This window comes from Peromyscus eremicus, chromosome 10, assembly GCF_949786415.1.
Source record: "Peromyscus eremicus chromosome 10, PerEre_H2_v1, whole genome shotgun sequence".
Lineage (NCBI taxonomy): Eukaryota > Metazoa > Chordata > Mammalia > Rodentia > Cricetidae > Peromyscus > Peromyscus eremicus.
Genome location: NC_081426.1, coordinates 58,305,050 through 58,329,712, shown reverse-complemented (window position 1 = coordinate 58,329,712; position 24,663 = coordinate 58,305,050). Strand labels below are relative to the sequence as shown.

Genomic DNA, 24,663 nt, shown 5'->3' with positions numbered 1-24,663 from the left:
TGTCTTGCTTTAAACAAACAAACAAAAAGTTTCATGGTAACAATGAGCATTTTCAACTTATGGTTTTTAAAAGCCAATGAAAAACAAATAATTAAAAATCAACAGAATACCTCGTGTAGTTATCATGGCTGATAGTAAAAATCATAAATACACTTATGGGTCAGTTTCAACCTACCATTAGCCACCATGGTCAGTTAGAGAAATTCAGTAACCTTTTAGAATCAACCCTGTCCCTCACAATCCCAGTATCATGGAGGACAACCAATCTGACTGAGAACAGTATAAGCTACATGGCAAGATTCTCTCTCAGAAACCAAACACAGCAACAAAGTGTGTTTGTGTGTATGCACCCACAGGTATATGTGATATAATTATTATCTAAAACATACTCTTAGAGAATTCTCTAATGTAAAACAAAAGATAAATGATAATTATGCAAACTGTCCATATGCTTTCCCTTAAGTAAGAAAACTGTATTTTTTAGATAATATTCTCAGACAATATATCCAAATGTCTTTAGAATATCAGAAGCTAATGTTTAAAAAATGAAATATAGTAATCTCTAGTCAACCCAGCTTTCATTAATTCTCTTCTTCAAAGTTACTGTTTGCAGAGAACTGCTTGCAAACAGCAATCTATGTCTTAGCTTTACCTTTTTCTTTTTTTTTTCTTGTTTTGGTTTTTCAAGACATGAATTCTCTGTGTATCCCTGACCATCCTGGAACTCGCTGTGTAGACCAGGTTGGCCTCAAACTCACAGACATCCTCCTGCCTCTGCTTCCTGAGTGCTGGATTAAAGATGTGTGCCACTATTTATCATCTTAACTTTATCTTAATAGGTATGTTTTCAATTAATTTCTTTGATACCTTAAAAGTATTGTAAGTCACACATGTCCTACTATGTAATTTAATAAACATTTTATGTGTATTCAAAACTCAAACCAAACAAAATCATAATTTTCAATACTTTAAAAAATGCTTTTATTGATATAATTATTTGATTGAGGTTACTTACTAGAATTTAACAAGCTGGAAAATACCATTTTGCTTAGAAATATTACCAAGAATTACATTTATAATATACTCTATAAGACAATCTTCAATGACACATAGGTTTAAAATCTTAAAAGTCTATCATTTATAGTAATACTATAAAAAATATTATATGTACTATATAATACATATATATCTCTAATTGATAAAAATAAGGGAAGAAAGATTTACAAACTGACCTAAAACACAAATTAACAGTTGGTTACATAATTTCCTCACTAATACTTTGCTTAGATCCTGAGACTGTAGACTTGAAATAATAGACATCACCATGCTCTTCAAAAAAGTTAATTATGAGTCAGGCATGGTGGCTGACATGCCTTTAATCCCAGCACTTGGGAGACAGAGACAGATCTCTGAGTTTGAGGCCAGTCTGGTCTACATAGAGAGTCCAGGCTAGCCAGGGCTACACAGAGAAACCCCTGTCTCGAAAACAAACAAAATGTGCTGTAGAGATGGTTCAATGGTTAAGAGGACTTGATGCTCTTGCAAAGGCCCTGGGGTTTGGTTCCTGGCACCCACATGGAGGCTCACGACCTTTTGTAACTAGAAGCCCTGCACATACATGATGAACACACACACACACACACACACACACACACACACACACACACACACACGCAGGTAGAATACCCAAATACATAAAATAAAAATAAAAAAGCAACAACAAAGTTTTAATACTGATACAAAATTAATACGTAAAAATCAATTATATTTCTATGATTTATTATGAGTAATCCAAACATAAATAAAACAATTTCAAGGTAAAATAGAGAAACCACTTAAGAAAAAGTTTGGCACTCAAGGTTAAATGTTTCTGCCCACATATTTAGATTCTAAGATCTAGGGTACAATAAAAACCACAGCTACTCAAGTATGCCTCATATTTACTGTGTCTACCTAGGAAAGTCTACACATAACCTACAGGAATTTAAATGCTTATCATGGAATCAATATATTCAACAAAAACATATTAAGTATAAATTCATTCTTTGGAGTACACAGATATTCTAAACCAAATATGTTATTGGTCATTAAACTTTCAATGTAGTCAAAAGGGTGAAAAGTAATCACTTAACTATTATACTCGATAAGCAAACTATATTTTATACACATTTATTTGCCAACAGAATAACAGCTCAAATCACTCCGTACCTTTTTCTCTTTTGATTTCTGTGCAGGATGAGAAGTGATGTTCTCATTTTGGTGAACACATTCCTGAGCTACCACTGTTTTCACGGGGTCTCCTTCAAGAACACAGTTTAGAAACTGCACTGTGTGTTCCAGTGAATAGCTGTTTGAACATAACGTTAAGAAAATCAAAGTTCTGTGGCACAAATTCAAGCAATTTCTAAGTGTGGAGATGGCTCAGTGGTTGAGACCCTGGCTGTTTCTGCAGGGAACCCAGGTTTTCCCAACAGTCTGTGACTCTTGGTTCCAAGGGATCTAATGCCCTCTTCTGCCTACTGAGAGCCTCAGACACACATGGGGTGCACATACATACATACATGTAGGCAAACACTCATATACATAAAATAAAAAATAATACTGAAAAAATTTTAAGTATAAGATAGATTTGAGAATGACCTCTGGGAAATCTCAGGAAAAATAATGAGTAATTGGGTCTCAATTTTTTTTTTTTTTGGTTAAGATAGGTCTCACAATATAGTCCTGGCTGCTTTGGAACTTGCTACAAAGACCAGGCTGACCTGAACTCACAGACATCTGCCTGTCTCTGTCTCCTTAATGCTGTCAAAAAAACAAAACAAAACAACCTTTTTTTTTAAAAAAAAAAAAAATACTGTTTTCCATGTCTGGATGTTTCACCTGCATGTGTGTGTACCACACGCATGCCTGTTACCTGAGGAGGCCAGAAGAGGCATCAGGCTTCCTGGAACTGGAGCTGCCGACAACTGTAAGCCCCCATGTGGGTGTTAGTGATCTAACTCTGGTCTTCTGAAGTGCGGCCTCCATGTGGGTGTTAGGAATCTAACTCTGGTCTTCTGAAGTGCGGCCTCCATGTGGGTGTTAGGAATCTAACTCTGGTCCTCTGAAGTGCGGCCTCCATGTGGGTGTTAGGAATCTAACTCTGGTCCTCTGAAATTCGGCCTCCATGTGGGTGTTAGGAATCTAACTCTGGTCCTCTGAAGTGCGGCCTCCATATGGGTGTTAGGAATCTAACTCTGGTCCTCTGAAGTGCAGCCTCCATGTGGGTGTTAGGAATCTAACTCTGGTCCTCTGAAGTGCGGCCTCCATATGGGTGTTAGGAATCTAACTCTGGTCCTCTGAAGTGCAGCCTCCATGTGGGTGTTAGAAATCTAACTCTGGTCCTCTGAAGTGCGGCCTCCATGTGGGTGTTAGGAATCTAACTCTGGTCCTCTGAAGTGCGGCCTCCATGTGGGTGTTAGGAATCTAACTCTGGTCCTCTGAAGTGCGGCCTCCATGTGGGTGTTAGGAATCTAACTCTGGTCCTCTGAAATTCGGCCTCCATGTGGGTGTTAGGAATCTAACTCTGGTCCTCTGAAGTGCGGCCTCCATATGGGTGTTAGGAATCTAACTCTGGTCCTCTGAAGTGCAGCCTCCATGTGGGTGTTAGAAATCTAACTCTGGTCCTCTGAAGTGCGGCCTCCATGTGGGTGTTAGGAATCTAACTCTGGTCCTCTGAAGTGCGGCCTCCATGTGGGTGTTAGGAATCTAACTCTGGTCCTCTGAAGTGCGGCCTCCATGTGGGTGTTAGGAATCTAACTCTGGTCCTCTGAAGTGCGGCCTCCATGTGGGTGTTAGGAATCTAACTCTGGTCCTCTGAAGTGCGGCCTCCATGTGGGTGTTAGGAATCTAACTCTGGTCCTCTGAAGTGCAGCCTCCATGTGGGTGTTAGGAATCTAACTCTGGTCTTCTGAAGTGCAGCCTTCACTCTTACCCACTCAGCCACCTCTCTAGTCTAAGACTTTGAAGGTTTTTAATACTCCTCCTCCTCCTCCTCCTCCTCCTCATCATCATCATCATGGGCAGGTATAATAGCTCAACAGGTAAAGGTTCTTGCTGCCACACCTGACGCCCTGAGTTTGATCCCCAGGATCCACTTGTTGAAAAGGGAAAGCTGCCGGGCGGTGGTGGCGCACGCCTTTAATCCCAGCACTCGGGAGGCAGAGCCAGGCGGATCTCTGTGAGTTCGAGGCCAGCCTGGGCTACCAAGTGAGTTCCAGGAGAGGCGCAAAGCTACACAGAGAAACCCTGTCTCGAAAAACCAAGAAAAAAAAAAAAAAGAAAAAAAAAAAAAAAAAAGGGAAAGCCAGGTCTCACATGTTGTCTTCTGACCTGCACACTTACACCTTACTGATTGCACACACAATAAATAAGTGAACGAATGAACAAGTGAAAAATTCAGGTGTCTGGAAAACACATTTAACCTAATTGAACACTATACAATGTACACACTCATCGAAATTGTATGACTCATTAATATGCATAATTGTGTGTTACATACCAGTCAAAATTCACTGGCTGGGGCTGTGGCCCAGCTGGTAGAGCAGTTGTCTAACATGCAGGAAGCCTGGGTTTGATCCCCAGAACTGTATAGAACTGGCCATGATGGCAGATACCTGTAATCCTAGCCCTTGAGGCAAAAAGGTCAGAAGTTCAAGGTCATTCTTAGCTACACAGCAAGTTTAAGGACAGCCTGGGTTCAATCCCTGTAAGTACCAAAGTAGTAGTAGGAGGTAACGCTGATAACTCAATTTCTAATTTCTTTTAACTATTTATTTTGGAGTCAGGCTATGTAGCCCTTGCTGGTCGAGAACTTGCAGCATGCCTGTAGCCTCCATGCTGAGTTCCTGGCCTTATTTGAGGAACATTAGCTACACTGTTTCTTTTAATTGCATCATCTATATCCCATAAGTCTTTTGGGGATCTATACATAGTTTCAATTTCCTTCCAAAATCCAACTCAGATAAACACCTCCATGTCGATATTTGTATTATAACAAACTCTACTCAACACCATGAGGTTCTAGTTTAAAAATGGAAGCACAGCACTGTCTACCCCTCCACCCCATGGTAGCTGCGCTGTTAGTTTCTCATGAGGAAAAGGTAACAAAAAATTAAAGAGAAAAGTAACATGGAATACAAAGCTAGAAAATTTCACTTTCTGTATTATATATATTTAATCTAAATTTAATTATTTATATTACATTGAATCAGAAAGATGAACACTAGAGATTGTTTGGGATAGACCACCAGTGACATCAGAGTGGAAATCCCACCCAGTCCTTCTAGCACTCACTTGTGATCTTTGAAGATGTCCACCAGGAAATTTTGGTTAATGGCTGGAAATATTTTAAAGAGCTGCTTCTCCTTTAGTTTGGTGGCACAGTCTTTTTCAAATATAAGTGTCTCCCTTTTCTAAAATGAAACAGAAAAAAAAAAATCACCCTTAAGATGAAATTTAGAAGCCAGACAATACTGAACAAAAGTCTAATTATTTTGTTGCAAAAAGACCAACGATTTATAAGCAATCACAGACTTTCCTCACTGATCAAAGGCTGAGGTTAGTAATGTAAGTATTCTTACGCTATTTATTTATATCCCATTTTTGTCAAGTATTTGAGGGAGTTCATAAACACATATAATCACATATGTACATATACATATACAAACCCAACACAGTCTATTACATGGTTTAACAAGAATGAAGCAACACAGAAAGTCATGAACCACATAACACTGTTTCAGTAAATGAGGAGCCGCACATATACTGGTATATGCTGTACCATATAGCCTAAGTGTGCAGTAAGCCCTACTAGGCTGGTGTAAATACACTATGATATTCACACAACAAATCAGCTAATGATGCTTTATTTGGGATATTGTTCATCTTTAATCAATGTAACTTTCTATTAAAAAAACAGGATATAAATAAATGAAGTCAAAGGTTAGAGAAAATAAAGGCAAGAATACAGGATAAAGCTAGCAAGTAAAATTAGTTTGTAAGTCCATGCCACAGAATCCTGTACAGTTGCTACAATTCAGTTCTGAGCCCTTAGTGGCCAAAGCAAGGGGGAGGAAGTGCCTCAGTGTCCATAAATGTAAAACAAACCAGTCACTCAGGAGCAGTCTAGCTTCTCTGGGACTGAAACCTGAGAGAAATGTCTCCCCTGAATACTCATCAAGGGATACTGTGTGATGCTGTGAACGTCCTCAAAAACATGTTCTCCTCAATGGGCAGAAACTACAATGTATAAATGTCACAAATTCAGGGGGACCGAAAATCTTAGAACTCCTAATTACTTAAAAATTTTTCACAAATACATTTACTCAAAAATAACAATGTGAGTATTAGTATTTTTCACAATCCATAAAGCTACCTATCCAGAACTACTCCTCCTGCCAGGCAGAGTTGCATATGCCTATAATGCTTGATTTTAAGACAGAAAGACAGGAGTTCAAGGACAGTCTGGGGTATAAATTGAGATCCTAGCACAAAAAGTTAAAATTTAACTAAATAAGTAAATAAAGTCAAACTGTCAGGCTAAATGAACTTTCCTAAAATACAACCTTTCTCTGTCCACCCACCCCATCTGCGTGACACTTAGTAGCACGCACTGCATGCCCCCTGTGCAGTCTCTACCACTTTTCACCTTCTTCCTTTTAGACAGGCTCTCCACAGTCATCTTCCTGTCTCCACCTCCAAAAGCTCGGGTCGTAGCACACCCAATTTTTAAAAAACATTTTATGATGGTGTTGGGAGACTTGAACTCAAGTACTCATGCTTGGCAGCAAGTATTCTGACTCCCTGAGCCATCTCCCTAGTCCTTAGAATTCTTTCAAATTCTAAACTAAGATTATGATAAAGATTCTTTAAGTAGCCAGGCAATAGTGGCACACGCCTTTAATCCCAGCACTTGGAAAGCAGAGGCAGGCAGATCTCTGTGAGTCTGAGGCCAGCCTGGGCTACAAAGTAAGTTCCAGGACAGGCACCAAAACTACATGGAGAAACCTTATCTCAAATAACAATAAAATAAAAAACAAAGAATAAAATATTTCACATATGCTCTATAGCCTGACTTTACACCACTACCCCCAAAACAATCCTCAGTGCTACTGAGTTCCTAGTGACCCAACAGGCCATCACGTTTCTAAACTATGAATTCTAACAGGGACAGACTACCAACTCAAGACCTTATCATCCTACAATGCATGTTTGCACTTTAGTGGTTAGTATATGTAAAGTCTGCTTTGTATTTCTTTCTTTCAGAGATATACAAAAGGGTTTTTTCTCCTTTGGGACCAATGAAAATGAAACATCAAGAGACTCTCTTACTGAGGCTTCATTTAAAGTATGGATGATTTTAAAAAGAGTATTCTCTGGACCAAGTTGTCTACTTTCTTTCTTTCTTTTTTTGTTTGTTTGTTTGTTTGTTTTTTGATACAGGGTTTCTTTGTGTAGCCCTGGCTGTTCTGGAACTCACTCTGTAGCCCAGGCTGGCCTCAAACTCAGAGATCTGCCTGCCTCTGCCTCCTGAGCTCTGGGATTAAAGGTGTGCACCACCACCCAGCTCTTGTCTTCTATTACTCAATTTGTTTTTGTTTTTGTTTTTGTTTTAAAAAAAAGGAAAGGGAAAATTACTGATAGAAAAAAAAATGCAAGCCAGGAGGTGGTGGCGTACGCCTTTAATCCCAGCACTTGGGAGGCAGAGGCAGGCCCGGTCTACAGAGTGAGTTTCAGGATCGCCAGGGCTACACACAGAGAAACCCTGTCTCGAAAAAATAAAAACAACAACAACAATACAGCTTACAAACACATACTTAACACAGATGACCTATATGTCAGAGTACCAACCAGCTAGAAGCAAAGCCTCAACCACACTCTATTTAAAACATTTTCCAGTTTTAATATTAGCTTGAGACAAGTTAAGTATGAAGTCAAGATCAGGATGCACAGAATTAAATGAAAATCACATGCTAAACACCACCGCAGTCGGAGACCACGGACTAATATCTGTGCTAACCCATACCAAATCATGTTTCTCTTGTAAGGCGATTTCTTCTGACATTATTTCTCTCAGTGAAACTTTTTTTGTTTGAGTGTTCCATGGATCCAGTGTCTCGGGTGCTGCTAAAGTCTTCACTAATTTTTTGCCTGTTTTCTGAGATGATTTTTGTTCAGAATTATCAAGAACCGCAGTCCCAGGCATCGAAGGATCTACAGGAGTAATAAAGTAGTGTCATGTACTCAGCAATTGATGTACAAATTAAGAATTAGTCACAAGACCAAAGAAACATGGGATTTTAAAATGCTTTTCAGCTTGTAAATATAACACGACTTTGAAACTTCAAGATAAACCTTCACATAACTACAAGGAAGAAATGATAATACAGGACTATTTCAAATGAGCAATGACCTAGTGTAACTACCAATCAGCTCAGCGCTTCCCACTCTCTTCCCTATAACTTTAACCCCACCCCCTTCCCTTCCTAACAAGGTGTCAACTAATCAAAGCCGGTAGTGAGCACTGTGGAGAGCTCTGCTTAGCCAAGCTCTATTGTTCCCAGAACTGAGAAGAGCAGAGTGCTGACGAATACTAACAGACCAGAGGCATGCTGTAAATACGGAGTGAACTATATTGAAAATAAGGGGCAAACCACACAGTTCAAGTGATGGCAGTCAACACCTCTAAGGGGTACAGGCACGTTCTGATCTAGTCCTGTCTCCGTGGGGAGTGAAGAAATGGCAGCCACTGCAGCTATCTGCATTTACAGAACTACAGTATGATCCAGTCACTTCTATCCTCAGCCAGCTTTATCTCTGTTTAAATATTTTTATTCATTCTTTGAAAATTTCATACATTATTTTTGATCATATTCATCTCCCTCTCCCATCTCCTCCCAGACCCACTCCCTATCCCAGATGGTCCAAAATTTATGTCTTTCTTTTTTTTTTTTCCCTAGAGCTGAGGACCGAACCCAGGGCCTTGCGCTTGCTAGGCAAGCGCTCTACCACTGAGCTAAATCCCCAACCCCTGTCTTTCATTTTTCAAGCCCATCAATCCTTATGAGGGCTGCCTATGCTCTTAGGTGTGTGGCTAGGTCTGAAATAATGTGGAGCCCCAGCCTCTTCAGCTGAAGGTCCTTGCCTTGGCTGCAGTGTGGAGCACATAAAAGAAGTATTATCAATGCTCCTTTACAAGAGGGGGGCCTTCTCACCAGACCTGTCCTGACAGAAATCACTGGAGACAATGTCATCTGGAATCAAGGACCTTCAAGTTGGCAGGATTTACCATAAAAGCAGGTTTACCTTTTACTCTAAGATACTGATAGCAACAAAGATTTGAATAGCCAAGTAACAATCCTGCAATGCTATCAAGAAAGGGAACCTAAAGAGTTTTTCTCAATGCAGAGCCAAAGCTTCCGAAGAGCACTTTGACACCATGCATCAGAGCACACTCCACAGCAGTCATGACAAACACAGTGTACAGCCTCATTTTCCTCTAAGTTTCTCTTCTGCACCAAGATTCAACGGGATTTTTTTTTTTTTTTTTTTGGAGAGAACCTTTAATTGTAGCTAGGCATGGTGTGATCCCAGCAATCAAAAGGCTTATGAAGAAAGCATTGTGAATTGGAGACCAACCTTGGCTACAGAATAGGACTTTCTCAATAAATAAACAAACAAAAAGACAAGTTTAAAAAAAGGATTTTTTTTCATTTGCAAATCAAAATTCTTGGGGACATGGCTCGTGAGTAAAGGTACCCACTGCCAAACCTGACAACCTGAGTTCAAGCCCCAGGATCAACATGGTGGAGACACCTAAACTGTCCTCTGAACTCTACACATATACCACCTCACTCACACACTCACACACAAGCACGTGCGTGCGCGCGCGCACACACACACACACACACACACATATAATGTAATTTTAGAAATCGCTGGGTAACATATTTTGTGAAGTACAATTAAAATGAGTTAAGACATGCACACTCGAGCCAGCAATGGTGGCACACACCTTTAATCCCAGCACTCAGGAGACAGAGGCAGGGGATCTCTGAGTTTGAGGCCAGCCTGGTCTAAAAAGAATTCCAGGACAGCCAGAACTACACAGAGAAACCCTGTCTTGAAAAACCGAAGGGAAAAAAAAAGATGCACACTGCCCGTTTGAACATCAGGACAAAATGAGAGTCAGAACGCGTCCTTTACCTTGACTGCACTTGCCGCAAGACACCTCGGCCTGTCTCTGTCGCTCCTGCACACAAAGGCAGAACAAAGATTGGCAAAGGACGGGGTGCTGGGAACAGAGCTACAAAATTCTATCAGTTCTCTCTAGAAATCAGCTCTTCTTGTGAGTTATAAAGCATTATTAAAATTAAGTAAAACAGTGAAACTGACAAGTGAAATTACTAAGGATAGCTACATTTATACATATTTTCCCTACTTACAAAGTTCTATTTTTTAAGATTTATTTTCATTGTTTTTTTAAATTTCATGCATGTGTGAAAGTCTGCATGTGGGTATGTGCAAAACACACACAGGAACTAGCTCTTCATATAAGGAAGCTACCAACCATTACAGAGTCTCTCCATTTCTCATGAATCACTTTAGCCAGATTCAGATCTATATGAACCACACAATCTTCAACTGTTAGAGACCCTTGTGAAGGGGAGAAAAAAGAGAAAATATCATCATTACTCATCATGCATTTGCAGAGAACGCACTCAACTATCATATGCATAAAACTACATTTTGTCATTAATCATGAACACATTTCTGTTTCCTTGAAATGTTTCTATGTTCTATGTCATGGTTTTCATACTTGGCTGCTGCAACATGCAAAGCTTCATAACAATCTATTTCAGTTGTTTGCATCTCCATGCCTTAACAACAGTGCATTCCTTTAGTTGAAACTTTCCATAAGTGTGTTCTAGGAAATTACTTCCTGCCTTAAATATATCTGAAATAACACTAAAAGACACAAAGTTCACATCTGCAAATAAATGTCAGGTAAAAACTAGAGAAACTTTCAACATATTCATGGATATATTGAGATATAAAATTCTTTGTAAATATTCTCCACTTCAAATTAATTGTTTTACATCCCTTAAAAACGTGTCATGACAAAAATAAGGTACTATGTAAAATTATGTGACATAAATTACTGACATTCAGCCAACGAAATAATCTCCAACTGAAACAGAAACTTGTATATGCTATTTACACATACACACACACACACACACACACACAGAGATAATTTACTTTTTCCTTACCTGAATCAATACCAACTGGGCCAAATAATTCATTAAGTTGGAAAGCCAGCTCAGGAGGTAATGCCAGCTCCAGACAGTCTATGGTCAGAGATTTGGCCATTACTGGTGTGGGATTTAATACCTCGGTTTTATCCTCTTCACTAACTCCAGCTGACAAACTAGTTCCTGGCATTAGAATTTTCTCCATTTCCTGTTTATCTTCATTGATAAATTCTTCCATGTTTCCAAATTTCACATAATCCTTAGGAAGAGTCTCATTTTTCCTTACTTCCAAAGAGCCAGTTAGATAAACTTCTTCATTTAATTCAGGATTTGAAGTGCTTGTTGCAGAGTTTATGATATCAGACAAATTTAAAAAAGAATGAATGTTGCCTCCAGTCTCTGTGGCTACTAGATTTTTCTCCACTTCACTAACATCTTTGAGGATGTTAGATTTTGGAGTAAGTGGAAAAGACCCCTTAAAGCTATAGGCACCTGACAAATCAGTCCCATGGTTAGAAATGATTTCATTATTACTCTTTACATTGATAGCAGCATTAGGAAATAGTCTGCTTAGTAATTCAGGGTTTTCAGGATTTGTAGCTCTTATCTCTTCCTGCTTTGAGCTTCCTTTTTCTGCCTCACCAGCCGACTGTGCATTAGTGTTCCTGATACCAATCCCAGGGTTAAATTCTGACACAAAATTCAAATCTTCTGAGGTTCCTCTGTGGCTAATAATTTCCTTCAAATCCAACCCCATAGAAAATGGCCCAACTTGTGATTCATCATATGATTTGGGGGGATTCTCAACCTCAGTATCCTCACATAATTTAGTCTCAGAATCCAACAAAAGGCTTGTGGCCCAAATAATATCTTTATTACATCTCTCATATAAATCTTTCAGGGCTTCTAAGGAAAATGATCCAAATAGTTTACAAAGGATGTTAAGATTTTCAGACTCATCAGCACTGGTAAGCTCACTTTCTTCAACATACGTACTTTTATCATGCATGACTCTGTATGGAATTGCTTCTTCAACATTTAATTTTGTATTAATAGTGAAATCTTTTGGCTTAAATCCATCTAATTTTCCTGTTAGCACTCTGACAGAATCTGAAACGCTGATTTTATTCTTTTCTAGTTTCCACAAGAGAGCAAAATCTTGGGGCTCAGTCTGGGCACATACGCTTGTATCTATCCCAGAGACAACCCTAGACACTCCGACTGCTAGGGACCGAGGCCCCACGACTCCAGGCGGAGCTACTGCATTACTGGAAAAGGGAAGGGGCAGAGCATGCTGGCTAGGAACCGTTTTTCTCAGGGAAGTCTGAGCTTCATGAGCTGTTTTACTAGGCAGCATTTCAGAACTTCGCAGAGTGGAACCCAGAGACTTCAGTTCTTCAGGGCTTGTGCCCCAATAGGCCTCACGCGTGGGATATAGGGGTATTTCACTCATGTTGTCATTAGTTCCAAATTCTAAGTTGGCTTCATTTAAGCCAGCTTTTGGTATTCTCGACCTGTGCTCTCTCTGAGCTAAAGAAGCAGATGAGGGCCAGTCACCCACAATGCTGAATGAGGTTTGCTCAGTACCTTTGTAAGTATCATGACAGCTACTGGGCACTTCTGAAAGATCATCGATTCCATGTGGAGATCCTCGCTGCTGGATATGATCTGAATTCATAGATACCCTAGCATCTGATACTTTGTGTGACTGAGGGCGATTACATTTTTTGTCACCTTGTACAGATAAAGCCTTCTCAGTTTTCCGGTTCCTTTTGGTCCTCTGGCTAATTGTTTTATCAACTGGCCAGTCACCAACAAAATTTGATGGCTCATGTTTTGGGAACTTTTCCAAAGATGATTTGCTTTTTTGTTTTCCAATGGTCTTTTTCTTTCCCACTGTTCTTTCTTCCAGTATCTCAGGAGGTGGGGGGTTCTCACTCTGAAGGGTCCCAGCACTTGCAAGCTCACCCGATTCTTGATTGTCCTCAGCACAGTAACTACTTGGGGATGCTCCCTCTGCAGGGCTCCAAGCATCTGCTTCAACATGCCCTTTCGACGTCTCTTGCTCTTTCTCACTCTTGTCTGTGACTTGAACTTTGCTTTCAGAGTGAGGAAAACAGGTGTTTGGGGCTTCCTGCAAGAAGGGGCTGTGTCCACCATGACCCACAACACTCATCTCCTTTCTTCCTCGGCTGAAACTGGCCTGAGGGACGGGGGGAGCACTCTCGGGTAATATCGCTTCTTTGGCCGCTTCAAGTGTCTTCTCCTCCATTAACTCTGAGCGCTTCACAGATGTGGGTAAGACATTTTCTTCCTTTTCAGAGGTAAGAGCTCCATTGTCTCTTGGGCTACAAGACATTTTTTGAAGTGTGATAAGAAAGTCTCTTCACAGTACCATTAATATTGTGATTTAAATTAAAGAAGCATGCAACCAGACAGCATTTAGCATTTATTCTAAATATTCAAAAGTAAATTACACAAAAATTATAAAAGCTGGAATGGGGATATAAATCAGTAGTATTGCTCAGAGGCAGGACACCTGCCCAACAAATGTGACCCCAGTCCTTGATTTCAATCCCCAGACTAGTGGAAGAAACAGTATCAGAGCTAATCCTAACCTTTCCCGAGAACACCAGAACCACAATCCTTTATCACAGGCCCAGCACCTGGCATTACAAGCAGCACACACAAAGCAAACCCTGAGTTGGACAGTCACCTGGGGTGTCGTCAAAGTGCTGTGCTGATTATTACGGGGAAGGTTCTAGATGTGTTCACATGAGAGGACATTACCACACTAGCTTCTTCACACCCACAGCTTAGCATTAGTTTACAGCACAGAGATCTAGCCTATGTCTATCTGTCATTTATGTATTTATTAGAGGAAGCTTCATTGACATAACTGTTTCTCAACCTGTGGGTCATGACCCCTGGGGGGGGTCAAACAACCTTTTCACAGGATCACCTAAGATCATCGGAAAACACAGACATTTACATTGCAATTCACAACAGCAGCAAAATTACAGTTACGAAGTAGCAATGAAAATAACTTTATAGTTGGGGAGGTCACCACAACATGAGGAACTGTATTAAAGAGTTGAGCATTAGGAAGGTTGAGAACCACTGATTTACAGGGTCACAAAACCAACGCTGTCAGAACATAAATGAAGCTGTGTGAGCATATTTCTGAGATCTTGTGAAAAATTACCAAGTAAACAAGGCAAGAGTCTTGTAACCTATGTTTCTCCATAACATAGGCTGTTCTTATTCACTACGCCCCTCCCAGGTGTAGTAAATAAGAGTGGGTTTACTTCAGATTACCCATAATATTACTATTATTATTCAGATGTTTCCAAGTATAGGTTGTCCTGACTGTGTACAGCCTAAACTCATGTGACCTTGCCCTGGCAACTGTATCCAACTTGAACTAAAAGTAAACTTTGCCCACATGACCTGGCTTAGCCCTCAGAACGTCCTCAGAATATAAACTGAAGACCTGAATAAAATTGGCTATTGCAGAGACTTTAGTCTCCCCATTTTTAGGCTCCTCTCTCCCAGGTTCACTCCACCAACTAGAGCGGTAATACAACATAATTTGTGTGATTAAGAAAAACTAAAGAAGCTGGGTGTGGTGGCATTACAGAAACATATAAGATAAGGAAGCTCTCATTTAAGATGTCATCTGTTAATGTTTAACAACCATCCTGGACACTCTGGACACACTCAACTTCCATGACTTTTCCTTGTCATTCCAAAATAATTTCCAAAATTATTCTTTTTTCAACTCATCTTCCTTTATCTTATGAATTCTCAAAGTCCCAACTCTCCTATTAAGCTTTACCTAACATTAACGGAATTCTCTATGGGAAATGTAAGAGTACGTTCACTAAAACCTAAAAAAAAAATGAAAGTAATATGGACATATACAAAAACAATTAAGAGAAAAAGGAAAATACTAAATAAAATAAAAATAAAAATACAGGTGTATTCGTTGTATAACCACAGATTCAAACTCTCAGCTCAAAGGGAAAAAACTTTCATCTTTCACATGAATTTTAATTTCCCCTGCTGACTCCAGGTGAAACTGTTCGGATAGAAGGGATTTCAAAAGTCTTCAAAGTTATCATTAAAAAACGAAGCAGGTTGTGGTGCACGCCTATAATCCCAGCACTCAGGAGGAATAGCCAGGCAGATCTCTGTGAGTTTGAGGCCAGCCTGGGCTACCAAGTGAGTTCTAGGAAAGGCGTAACACTACACAGAGAAACCCTGTCTCGAAAAACAAAAAAAAAAAAACAAACAAACAAGGAAGCAGAGCTTCAAACTGAATGTTTTCTATAGAACACACTTTATATATATATATATATTTATAACACCTACCCAGCGCTTCTGTCCTCACAAGAGTACGCACACAGCTCAATCCGCTCCGTTTTCTCTGGGTCTGAAGAACTCAGGATTATGGGCACCGAAACAAAACGCTGGTAGTGCTCCAGCATTCTTGCGATTTTCTCCTTGCTTACTCCATGAATATTACGCCTGAAAATTCCAGGGAACAGAAAGGTGGGAAGAATGTTGACAACCAAGGGGGGAAAAAAAAAGAACACACAAACTCCAAGAGAACAGTACATTTCTTTTCTTTTTATTCGGCACTGGGGATTGAACTCAGGGTCTTATGCATTCGAGATAAACACTTGACCACAGAGCTCTATCCCTAGCACCATTAACGACACATTGCTAATGTGTGATGATATAAGAATAGCAAAACTTCTTACCTAATATGTACTATCTAGTCCTAATTTTTTTAGTCTCACTTTGTTTCAGGAGGTTTGTATTCATTTATTTTAAGATGTGGTCTTGCTATGAAGCCTGGGCTGCCGACCTGAAACTTGGGATCCTCCTGCCTCAGACTTTGGGTGTTGGGATTCCACCACCACACCCAGCCTAGTCAGGCTCTCTTGAATTGCCATTTTATCAATCAGCCTACACAATTTGTCCCAGGTATACTCTACTAATTCAGGCAAAAGAAGGCTTCAATAACCTTAAAATGAAGTTGTTCTAAAGCTCTGCAAAAAATAAATAAAAAAATTTAGAAGTCTCATAAAACAATGACTGTCATTATTAACTCTGAGCAATAGTAATCTCACTATAGTGACTCTGAGTAAATGTCCCAAAGTGCCTTCCTGTTATAATAAAACCATGTCCCAGCTAAATCAAAACAAACACATTTTATTACATTTTAAATTCAAACAATATTTTAAATTCCTAGCATATTAAGTCTCTGGATGGCCAAATATGAAGTTTATTATTTGTGTTTCCAGTCTTGCTCGAATACTGGAGTGTTTTTGTTAATGAATTCGCAGTTGGTTAACCCTAACATGGGAATCGTTGGTCTCAACTGAGGGTACTTTCTGGATTTGCAAAGCCAGGAGGTGGGGTGTTATCTTCAGTCCCTCTTCAGTTGGTTTCTTACTGAAAACACATCAGTCGTAACTCTCTTAACTTGGTCTAGATTCAAGGCTTTATATCTGAATTTCAAGGCTAATATTAGTGTTTGCCTCTTGAGTAAATCTGGCTTTCATATTTACCTACCTCGATCTTGTCTGGTTTCATACCACAGAGAAGCAAAGAGATAGAAAATATGAGAGAGGTTAAGAAACATAGACATAGAGGCCAGAGCAAACAACTGGTCTCATACACCACTGATTCAAGTCTGAAGAAGAGAAGAGGGATGAACAAAAGCAATTTAAAGATAATGCTGAGAGTTTTCTAGAACTGATGAATGACACAAATGTCCCGATTCAGGAGTCAAACAAGATAAATCCATAACTAGAAACATATGCTAAAATTGTCACTCACCAAAGAAAAGTGAAGTGACATTAAGCTAAAAATTAAAGAAAAAGCTAGTCATAAAAATAGGAACTAATGATTGGAATGAGAAGACTTAACAATAGTAATAGAAATAAAACATAAATGTTACTGTCAACAACAGACACTAGCTGATACCCCAGAATATATACAGCAAATGTCTTATAAGAAGGGGGATGATAAAAAGATTTCAAATGAAAATTTAAAAAGCCATAGTTGCACACACACAGACCCTTACTGTAAAGAAAAGTTTAAAGGTAAACACCGGCAGACAGACTCCGATTAAAGAAAGAACTATACTGCAATGGGAAACGAAGCACAAGGAAAGACTTGAGCAAACCCACCCCTCGTGGATAAACCGCAGGATGGTACCCTGGAAGCTAATGGGCACTACCACAGGAAGTGTTTTCAAATAAGTCCTTGTGTTTGTGAGGAGGAAGGCTAAGAAAAGTGGTTTAACTTAGACTTGAGCTTTGCAGAGTGAAACATGTAAGGTGGCCACTAAAAGAATATCAACAAAGCATATATAATTTAGAAATTACTATAGAAGGAAACAGACTTAAATTTCATCCAAATTTCTAAAACATGATGAGAGAAAAACTCCACATGGATAACTTTTTTTAAAAATAACAACAATCATAGAAGCCAGGCATGGTGGCACAGGCTTTAATCCCATCACTTGGCAGGCAGAAGCTGGCAGATCTCTAAGTTCAAGGCCAGCCTGGTCTACATAATGAGTTCCAGGTCAGCCAAGGCTCCACAGTGAGACCTTGTCTCAAAAAAACAAACTAAAGCACACTAAGACAGAAGGTGGCCAATAACAAAATATCCATAAAGAGCTGTTTCATCATCTGGAGCCAAGATGGGACTGAGCACTACGGTATTTGCCTGAAATCTAACACTTGAGAGGTGGAGGCAGGAGGATCAGGAGTTCAAGGCTAGCCTGGGCTACAGAAGACCCCCTCCAAACCACTGTGCACCACCACTTACCCCCCCCACACACACACACACACAAGAAAAAGGCAAGGTAGACAGAGAAAATAATTTACAGCCCAGCCATGCTAGGTACAATAAATACATAAACATTAAGGATATCAAAATGTTGAAAGTAAAAGTATAAAAGAAAAATTTCTCAAATATTAACTGAAAGGATGCTGGTATAGTTTTATTAAGTAGAAACCAGACTTCACAGCAAAAGTGTGAAAATCTTAAAGACAAAAGAAAAAAAATCCCTGGGAAGGGATAAAAGCCAATTAGTTAGAGTAACATCAAAAATGATAAGCTCTTAAGAATTTCAGCAACTACCCTCCAAATATATAAAGCAAACACAGGTGGGTCAACAGAGAGAAACTGATGGACAATATAACAGAGGAAGTTCAGCACACTATCTCACATCAGAAGAGTTCACCATCCATTGCCAAAAATTACCCGACAAGAGCAACCAAGAGAAAAGCAAGCACTACAGCAATCTGTATGGACAGCAGGAATGCTGAGTCCACAGTAACAGAGCAGGACCAGTACACGGTGGGGTTTCACATACACGTGTGTTGTATGTGTGTGAGTGCACACACGCCACTGCACCCATGTGGGGGTCAGAGGACAGCTTGCTGGAGATGGTTCTCTCCCTCCACCATGCGAACCCTGGGGATCAAATTCAAGTCCTCAAGCTTGGGAGCAGGTGCCTTTGCCCACTGAGCCTTTCACAAGCCCCCAGCACACATGCTCATGAAGCAAGTTTGGATCACTTAAGAAGTGACAATGGGCTGGTTGTGGGGACACAGACCTCAAACCCCAGAGCTCAGCAGGGAGGGGTGGGCAGAGTCACGCAGTTCCAGGCCACGAGGACTGGTGGGATAGAGGAAATTCCAACTGAGAGGAAATACTCAGTTTATGGTACCAAAACCAGGCAAGGCAGGTCAGGGAGGGGAAAGTTGATTGTTAACCCCACTCATCTACACAGATGGAAAAATTCCAAACACAACACAGGAAAGCAGGTCCACTATATATCAAAAGACAACAAAAAGAAATTGAGTATGACATGCTGCAACATGATAAACTGTGCAAACTCTCTAAGTGTCAGATGTGTAACAGGATCTAGAAGAGGAAAACCCCCAGAGAGAAAGCAGTAGGGGTTGCCAAAGGAGAAGGAACTGCTGGTGTACATTTCTTTGTGGGGAAAAAAAAAAAATGTTTCCAAATTAGACAGTGGTGATGGTCATACAACACTGTGAATATATTAAAGTCAGACTGTCCTAGTTAGTATTGAAATTATTACAAAGAAACTATTCTGAAATTGAGTTAAATCTTCTAAAAGAATACACATCATAAAGGAAAAAACAATGAATGCTCGTCTTTTTGTTTGCTTGGTTGGTTGGTTGGTTTGGTTTGGTTTTTCAAGACAGGGTTTCTCTGTGTAACAGCTCTGACTGTCCTGGAACTCACCAGGCTGGCCTCGAACTCACAGAGATCCACCTGCCTCTGCCTCCCGAGTGCTGGGATTAAAGGCATGCGCCACCACCGCCCAGCCTGACTGTTCATCTCTTAAACAAAATTCAAGACAAGCAACCAAAGGGCAGGAGAGAAATAACTGCGACCTTTCCCTCCCACTTTCCAGTGTTCTAGAAGCTCCAGCACATGGCTGACGGGTGCCAACTCCCAGGCGCTGTCCTAGCTTTAGATACTAGCATATTATACAAGGAAATACACAAGACAACTGGAGACTTCTCAGCCGTGTATTATGTATGAATCTCCTGACTTATCATCAAAGTAGGGGTAAGGCCCACAAGCTGGCGCAGTGGGCACAGGCTTGCTTGAAGGCCTGAGGGTATGAGTTTAACCCCTGGGACAGAAGAGAACTGACTCCCCCAAAGTTCTCCTCTGACCTTCTCACACGTGACGTGACATATGAGTGCCTGTACTCATTCATACATACACACGCGCACACACAAAAAACATTTTTAAAATAATGATTTTGAAATGAGATAAAACATACACAACATAAAATGTTCCCAATTTTCAAATGGACAAGTCAAAACCTAATCAGTTTTGTTTCACTCAATCATTTATAAAGGAAAAAAAATCACTGCTGTGGAATAAAAAGCTATGTCAGAAAACCTTCAAGTTTTACCTTGCAAGTTCCTTTGGTTTGAACTTCCACCATGTGTCTGGTTCCCGGAAAAGGACCTTATATTTATGCTTCTGAGACTACATACAGAAAAGACAAAAGAACAATGTGAATAATTTTTCCATGAAATTAAATGCAATGTTTGCAAATCGTATCACATTAGAAATGAAAGCCCCTCACAGGTGACCTAGTCAGCAGATAAAGAATCTATCTGCTGGGGATGAAGCGATGGCTCAGTGGTTAGGAGCACTGGCTGCTCTTCCAAAGGACCCGAGTTCAATTCCCAGCAGCCCCATGGCAGTTCACGCCTGGGGATCTGGTATCCGTGCACAGACATACATGCAGGCAAAACCCCAGTGTACATAAAAAATAAATAAATCTTTAAAAACAATCTCTCTGCTCCCTTAGAGAGCTGGCAAGGATTATTGGGAGGGTTTGCACTCCTGCTAACCTGCTGTATGGGGTGTTTGTTTTGAGATAAAGTCTCAAGTAGCCTGGATTGACCGTGAATTTGCTTTGTAGACAAGCTGGAATTCCTAGTAAGCACCCTCACACTGGCTCTTCCTGAGAAGGGGACACACGCACTTTGAAAGGCAGAAGACTCTAGTTAAAGAGTAGGAGGCGGGGCTCACCAGGGCTGGAACCAGCTCCTATCCTCTACTTTGTTATAATTCATTTTCTTAGCAAACATCAGAGAGCACAGTCACAAAAACCAAGAAGAAACATAGAAAATTCAATCTAGGAGGAGTCCTTTCTAAACTCGGATCCTCTTCCCAGGCTTCGGGGCTCACTTTACAGCCCTAGCTAAAGTTACCTGTGGCGGTTTGAAAGAAAATGGCCCTCAAAGGGAGTGGCACTATTAGGAGGTATGGCTTTGCTGGAGTAGGTGTGGTCTTATGAAGGAAGTGTGTCACTTTGGAAGTGGGCGTTGAGATCTCTTATATGCTCAAGATAACACCCAGTGTCTCAGTCCATTTCCTGTTGCCTGCAAGATGTAGGACTCTCAACTACTTCTCCAGCACTGTGTCTGCCTGTACAACGCCATGATGATAATGGACTGAACCTCTGAATTGTAAGCCATCAATTCAATTACATGTTTTCCTTTGTAAGAGTTGGCGTGGTCATGGTATCTTTTCACAGCAATAGAAATCCTAACTAAGACACTACCCTAGACAGCTAAAGTAGGTCGGAATTAAGAAACTGGAATAAACTGTAATAAGAAGAAATGCAATTTTACAGTCTCCTTGACCCAGGGATTTACTTCAAAATGTTACGTTACTGATAGTTGTATAAAGAGAACAAACATGGATAGATATAAACAAATACATGTGTGCCAAGATACTTTAGTTAACTGTTATTTGTAATAGCAAAAGAACAGAAAAGGTCAGACTATTAATATGAATTTATCCAAATAAATGAGGATATACACATAAAATAAAAACTTCTGTTTAATGCAAACAATGGTTCTTGTTTGTCTGTCTGTTTCAAGACAGGGTTTCCTGTGTAGCCCTGGAACTCATTCTGTAGACCAAACTGGCCTCGTAACTCAGAGATCTGCCTGTCTCTGGCTCCTAAGTGCTGGGATTAAAGGTGTGCCATGTACCACCACCAAGTCATCTTAAAGATGTTTATTCATGTATTTTACATATAATGTCTTCATGCACACCAGAAGAGGGAATCAGATCCCATTTACAGATGGTTGTGAGCCACGTTGTAGTTGTTGGGAATTGAACTTGGGACCTCTGAAAGAGTAGTCAAGTGCTCTTAACCACTAAGCCATCTCTCCAACCCCCAAACATCACTTTTAAAATTCTATATTAAAATGAAAGAAAGAGAACCATCCTTTTAACTGATGAGAAAGTAAGACAAACTATTTTTTTTCTTTTTTGGTTTTTCAAGACAGGGTTTCTCTGTGTAGCTTTGGAGCCTTTCCTGGAACTCACTCTGTAGCCCAGGCTGGCCTCAAACTCACAGAGATCCGCCTGCCTCTGCCTCCCAAGTGCTGGGATTAAAGGCGTGTGTCACCATCGCCTGGCAACAGACAATTTTCTTTTGGGAGAAAAAGGAATTATTCACACATTTGTACATGCACAGAAAACACCTGGAAAGATTCTCAAAAATAGTATTAAAAGTACTTCTCTCTAGAAAAGGGTACTTTAGGCACTGTTTTAAAGTTTGGATATTTATCAGATATGCATCCACCCATCAAATACCAAAGAAACCAGGACAAGACTCACTCAGTACCTGTGGCTCCTCCCAGCTATTCTCACCCACCCCGCCCCGCTACCCTAAACCTCTCCAACCCAGAGGCCAGGCCTCCCTTCTAATTCCTATGAACTCATCCATCTTGGCTAGGTGCCTCTTGGCCCCTCTTCTCTTCCTCTCTTTTCCTCTCAGGGCCCTGTTCCTCTCTATTCTGCTGGCCATGTTCAGTCTGGACTCTTCCAGATGCCTCTGGCTGTTCTCTTCCTCATATCTACAATGAAACCTTTTCCTCAACCATACCATGGATCGATACTATCCTCATTTTCATTCAATGTTGTTATAATTTAAAACCTGTGGCCAACAACTGCTTCTCCCATGTTTCAGCACTCTAGTTATAGTACACCCATCAACCACTGCACTTTTACACTGGACCCATTCCTTCTTCTCTCAGACATTGTGCATCTTTCTCTTCCTTTGACTTCATTCCATAATATATAAATACCATCCACTGCTGTGGATATCGCTCTATATAAATAAGGCACTGATTGGCCAGTGACCAGGCAGGAAGTATAGGCAGAACAAGGAGAGAGAAGAATTGAGGAAGAAGGAAGGGGGACTGGCTGGAGCCACCACCAAGACAAGGAAGATGTAAAGTACCGGTAAGCCATGAGCCACGTGGCAAAGTAAAGATTAATAGAAATGGGCTGAATATAAGAGTGAGAGCTAGACAATGATAGGCCTGAGCTAATGGCCAAGGAGTTTAAATAATGTAAGAGTCTGTGTGTTTATTTTATAAGTGGGCTCTGGGACTGGCGGGACTTGGCGGTGGGAGCTGGAGAAAAATTCTCCAGCTACAATCCACTTATCTGTCTCATCATATTCTACTTTCCCCGCACCAGCTAGTTACCAGATTCCTTTTGTAAAAAGTCTATGGCCAAGGGGTGGTGGCACACGCCTTTAATCCCAGCACTTGGGAAGCAGAGGCAGGCAGATCTCTGTGAGTTCAATGTCTGCCTGGTCTACACAGTGAGTTCCAAGACAGCCAGGTCTACACAGAGAAACCCTGTCTCAGAAAGTCGCCAAGACTGTCACCAGTTTCTTCTTTAGTCTCTCTCCAGCCCCTCCCGAACGACCACCCCACCACAAACTGGCCGACGCCAACGGCCACTGCTGTGGCGATCAGTGCACCGCTCCGCTTCCCTGCTCTTTTTCCATCAAGCATGCTTGTGTCTGCCCCACCCAGCAGGCAGGTATTCTCGTCCGGTTGTTCGTTTGTTTTGTAATGCTAGACCTTCCTTTTCATCCATACCTCTGCTCAAAATGCAGTGCCTGAGACTTGCTCTTCAATCTAACACTTTAGACCTAGCCTGATCTCCTCATATCCAAGTCTTCATGAAGAAATAAATGAGTCTGACACTCTGTGAGAAGCAGGGTCTCTTATATACGTCTGAGTACAGTTAGGGAGAACCAAGAAATCAATACTGAAAAAGTAGGGTTTGGGTTTGGGTTTTTTGAAACAGGGTTTCTCTGTGTAATGCCTGATATGGAAAAGTGTTTTAATATTTTCAATCATATAAGAAAAAAGGAAGCAGGGCGTTGGTGGCGCATGCCTTTAATCCCATCACTCAGGAGGCAGAGGCAGGCAGATCTATGAGTTTGAAGCCAGCCTGGGCTACAGAGAGTGATCCAGGACAGCCAAGGCCACACAGAGAAACCCTGTCTTGAAAGGAAAGAAAAAAAAAGGGCTGGAGAGATGGCTCAGAGGTTACGAGCACCGACTGCTCTTCCAAAGGTCCTGAGTTCAATCCCCAGCAACCACATGGTGGCTCACAACCATCTGTCATGAGATCTGGTGCCCTCTTCTGGCCTTCAGGGACACATGTAGGCAGAATACTGTATACATAATAAATAAATCTTAAATAAATAAAGACTTCATATTTAAAAAATAAACAAGAAAGAAAGAAAGAAAAAAGGAAGCTGTGTATAGCAGAGCACACCTGCACTTCCAGCACTTAAGAGGCTAAAACAGACAAAGCAAGAGTTCAAGGCTGCCTGGGTTACGAAGTGATAAAAGGATGTGTTTTACCTCTGACTGCAGGAAGGCAGGAAGTAAGTAGCCTTGTGAGCTTTGCCTTTATAAACCCCTGACTAATGTAATCTGGAGCCACATTCTAAGCATGA

General features: G+C 40.6%; 1 protein-coding gene across 1 annotated transcript in view; it reads right to left on the bottom strand.

The window, feature by feature from the left end:
- The window catches only part of N4bp2 (NEDD4 binding protein 2), a 68,789-nt gene that overhangs the window by 12,939 nt on the left and 31,187 nt on the right, over positions 1-24,663 (bottom strand). Inside the window, exons 9-16 of the mRNA XM_059275920.1 lie at positions 20,281-20,357; positions 15,669-15,824; positions 11,313-13,642; positions 10,610-10,695; positions 10,246-10,291; positions 8,066-8,253; positions 5,335-5,453; positions 2,209-2,347 (exon numbers count right to left, since the gene is read on the bottom strand). Coding sequence (XP_059131903.1) covers positions 2,209-2,347; positions 5,335-5,453; positions 8,066-8,253; positions 10,246-10,291; positions 10,610-10,695; positions 11,313-13,642; positions 15,669-15,824; positions 20,281-20,357 — 3,141 coding nt within the window. The remainder of the gene's footprint in view (positions 1-2,208; positions 2,348-5,334; positions 5,454-8,065; positions 8,254-10,245; positions 10,292-10,609; positions 10,696-11,312; positions 13,643-15,668; positions 15,825-20,280; positions 20,358-24,663) is intronic.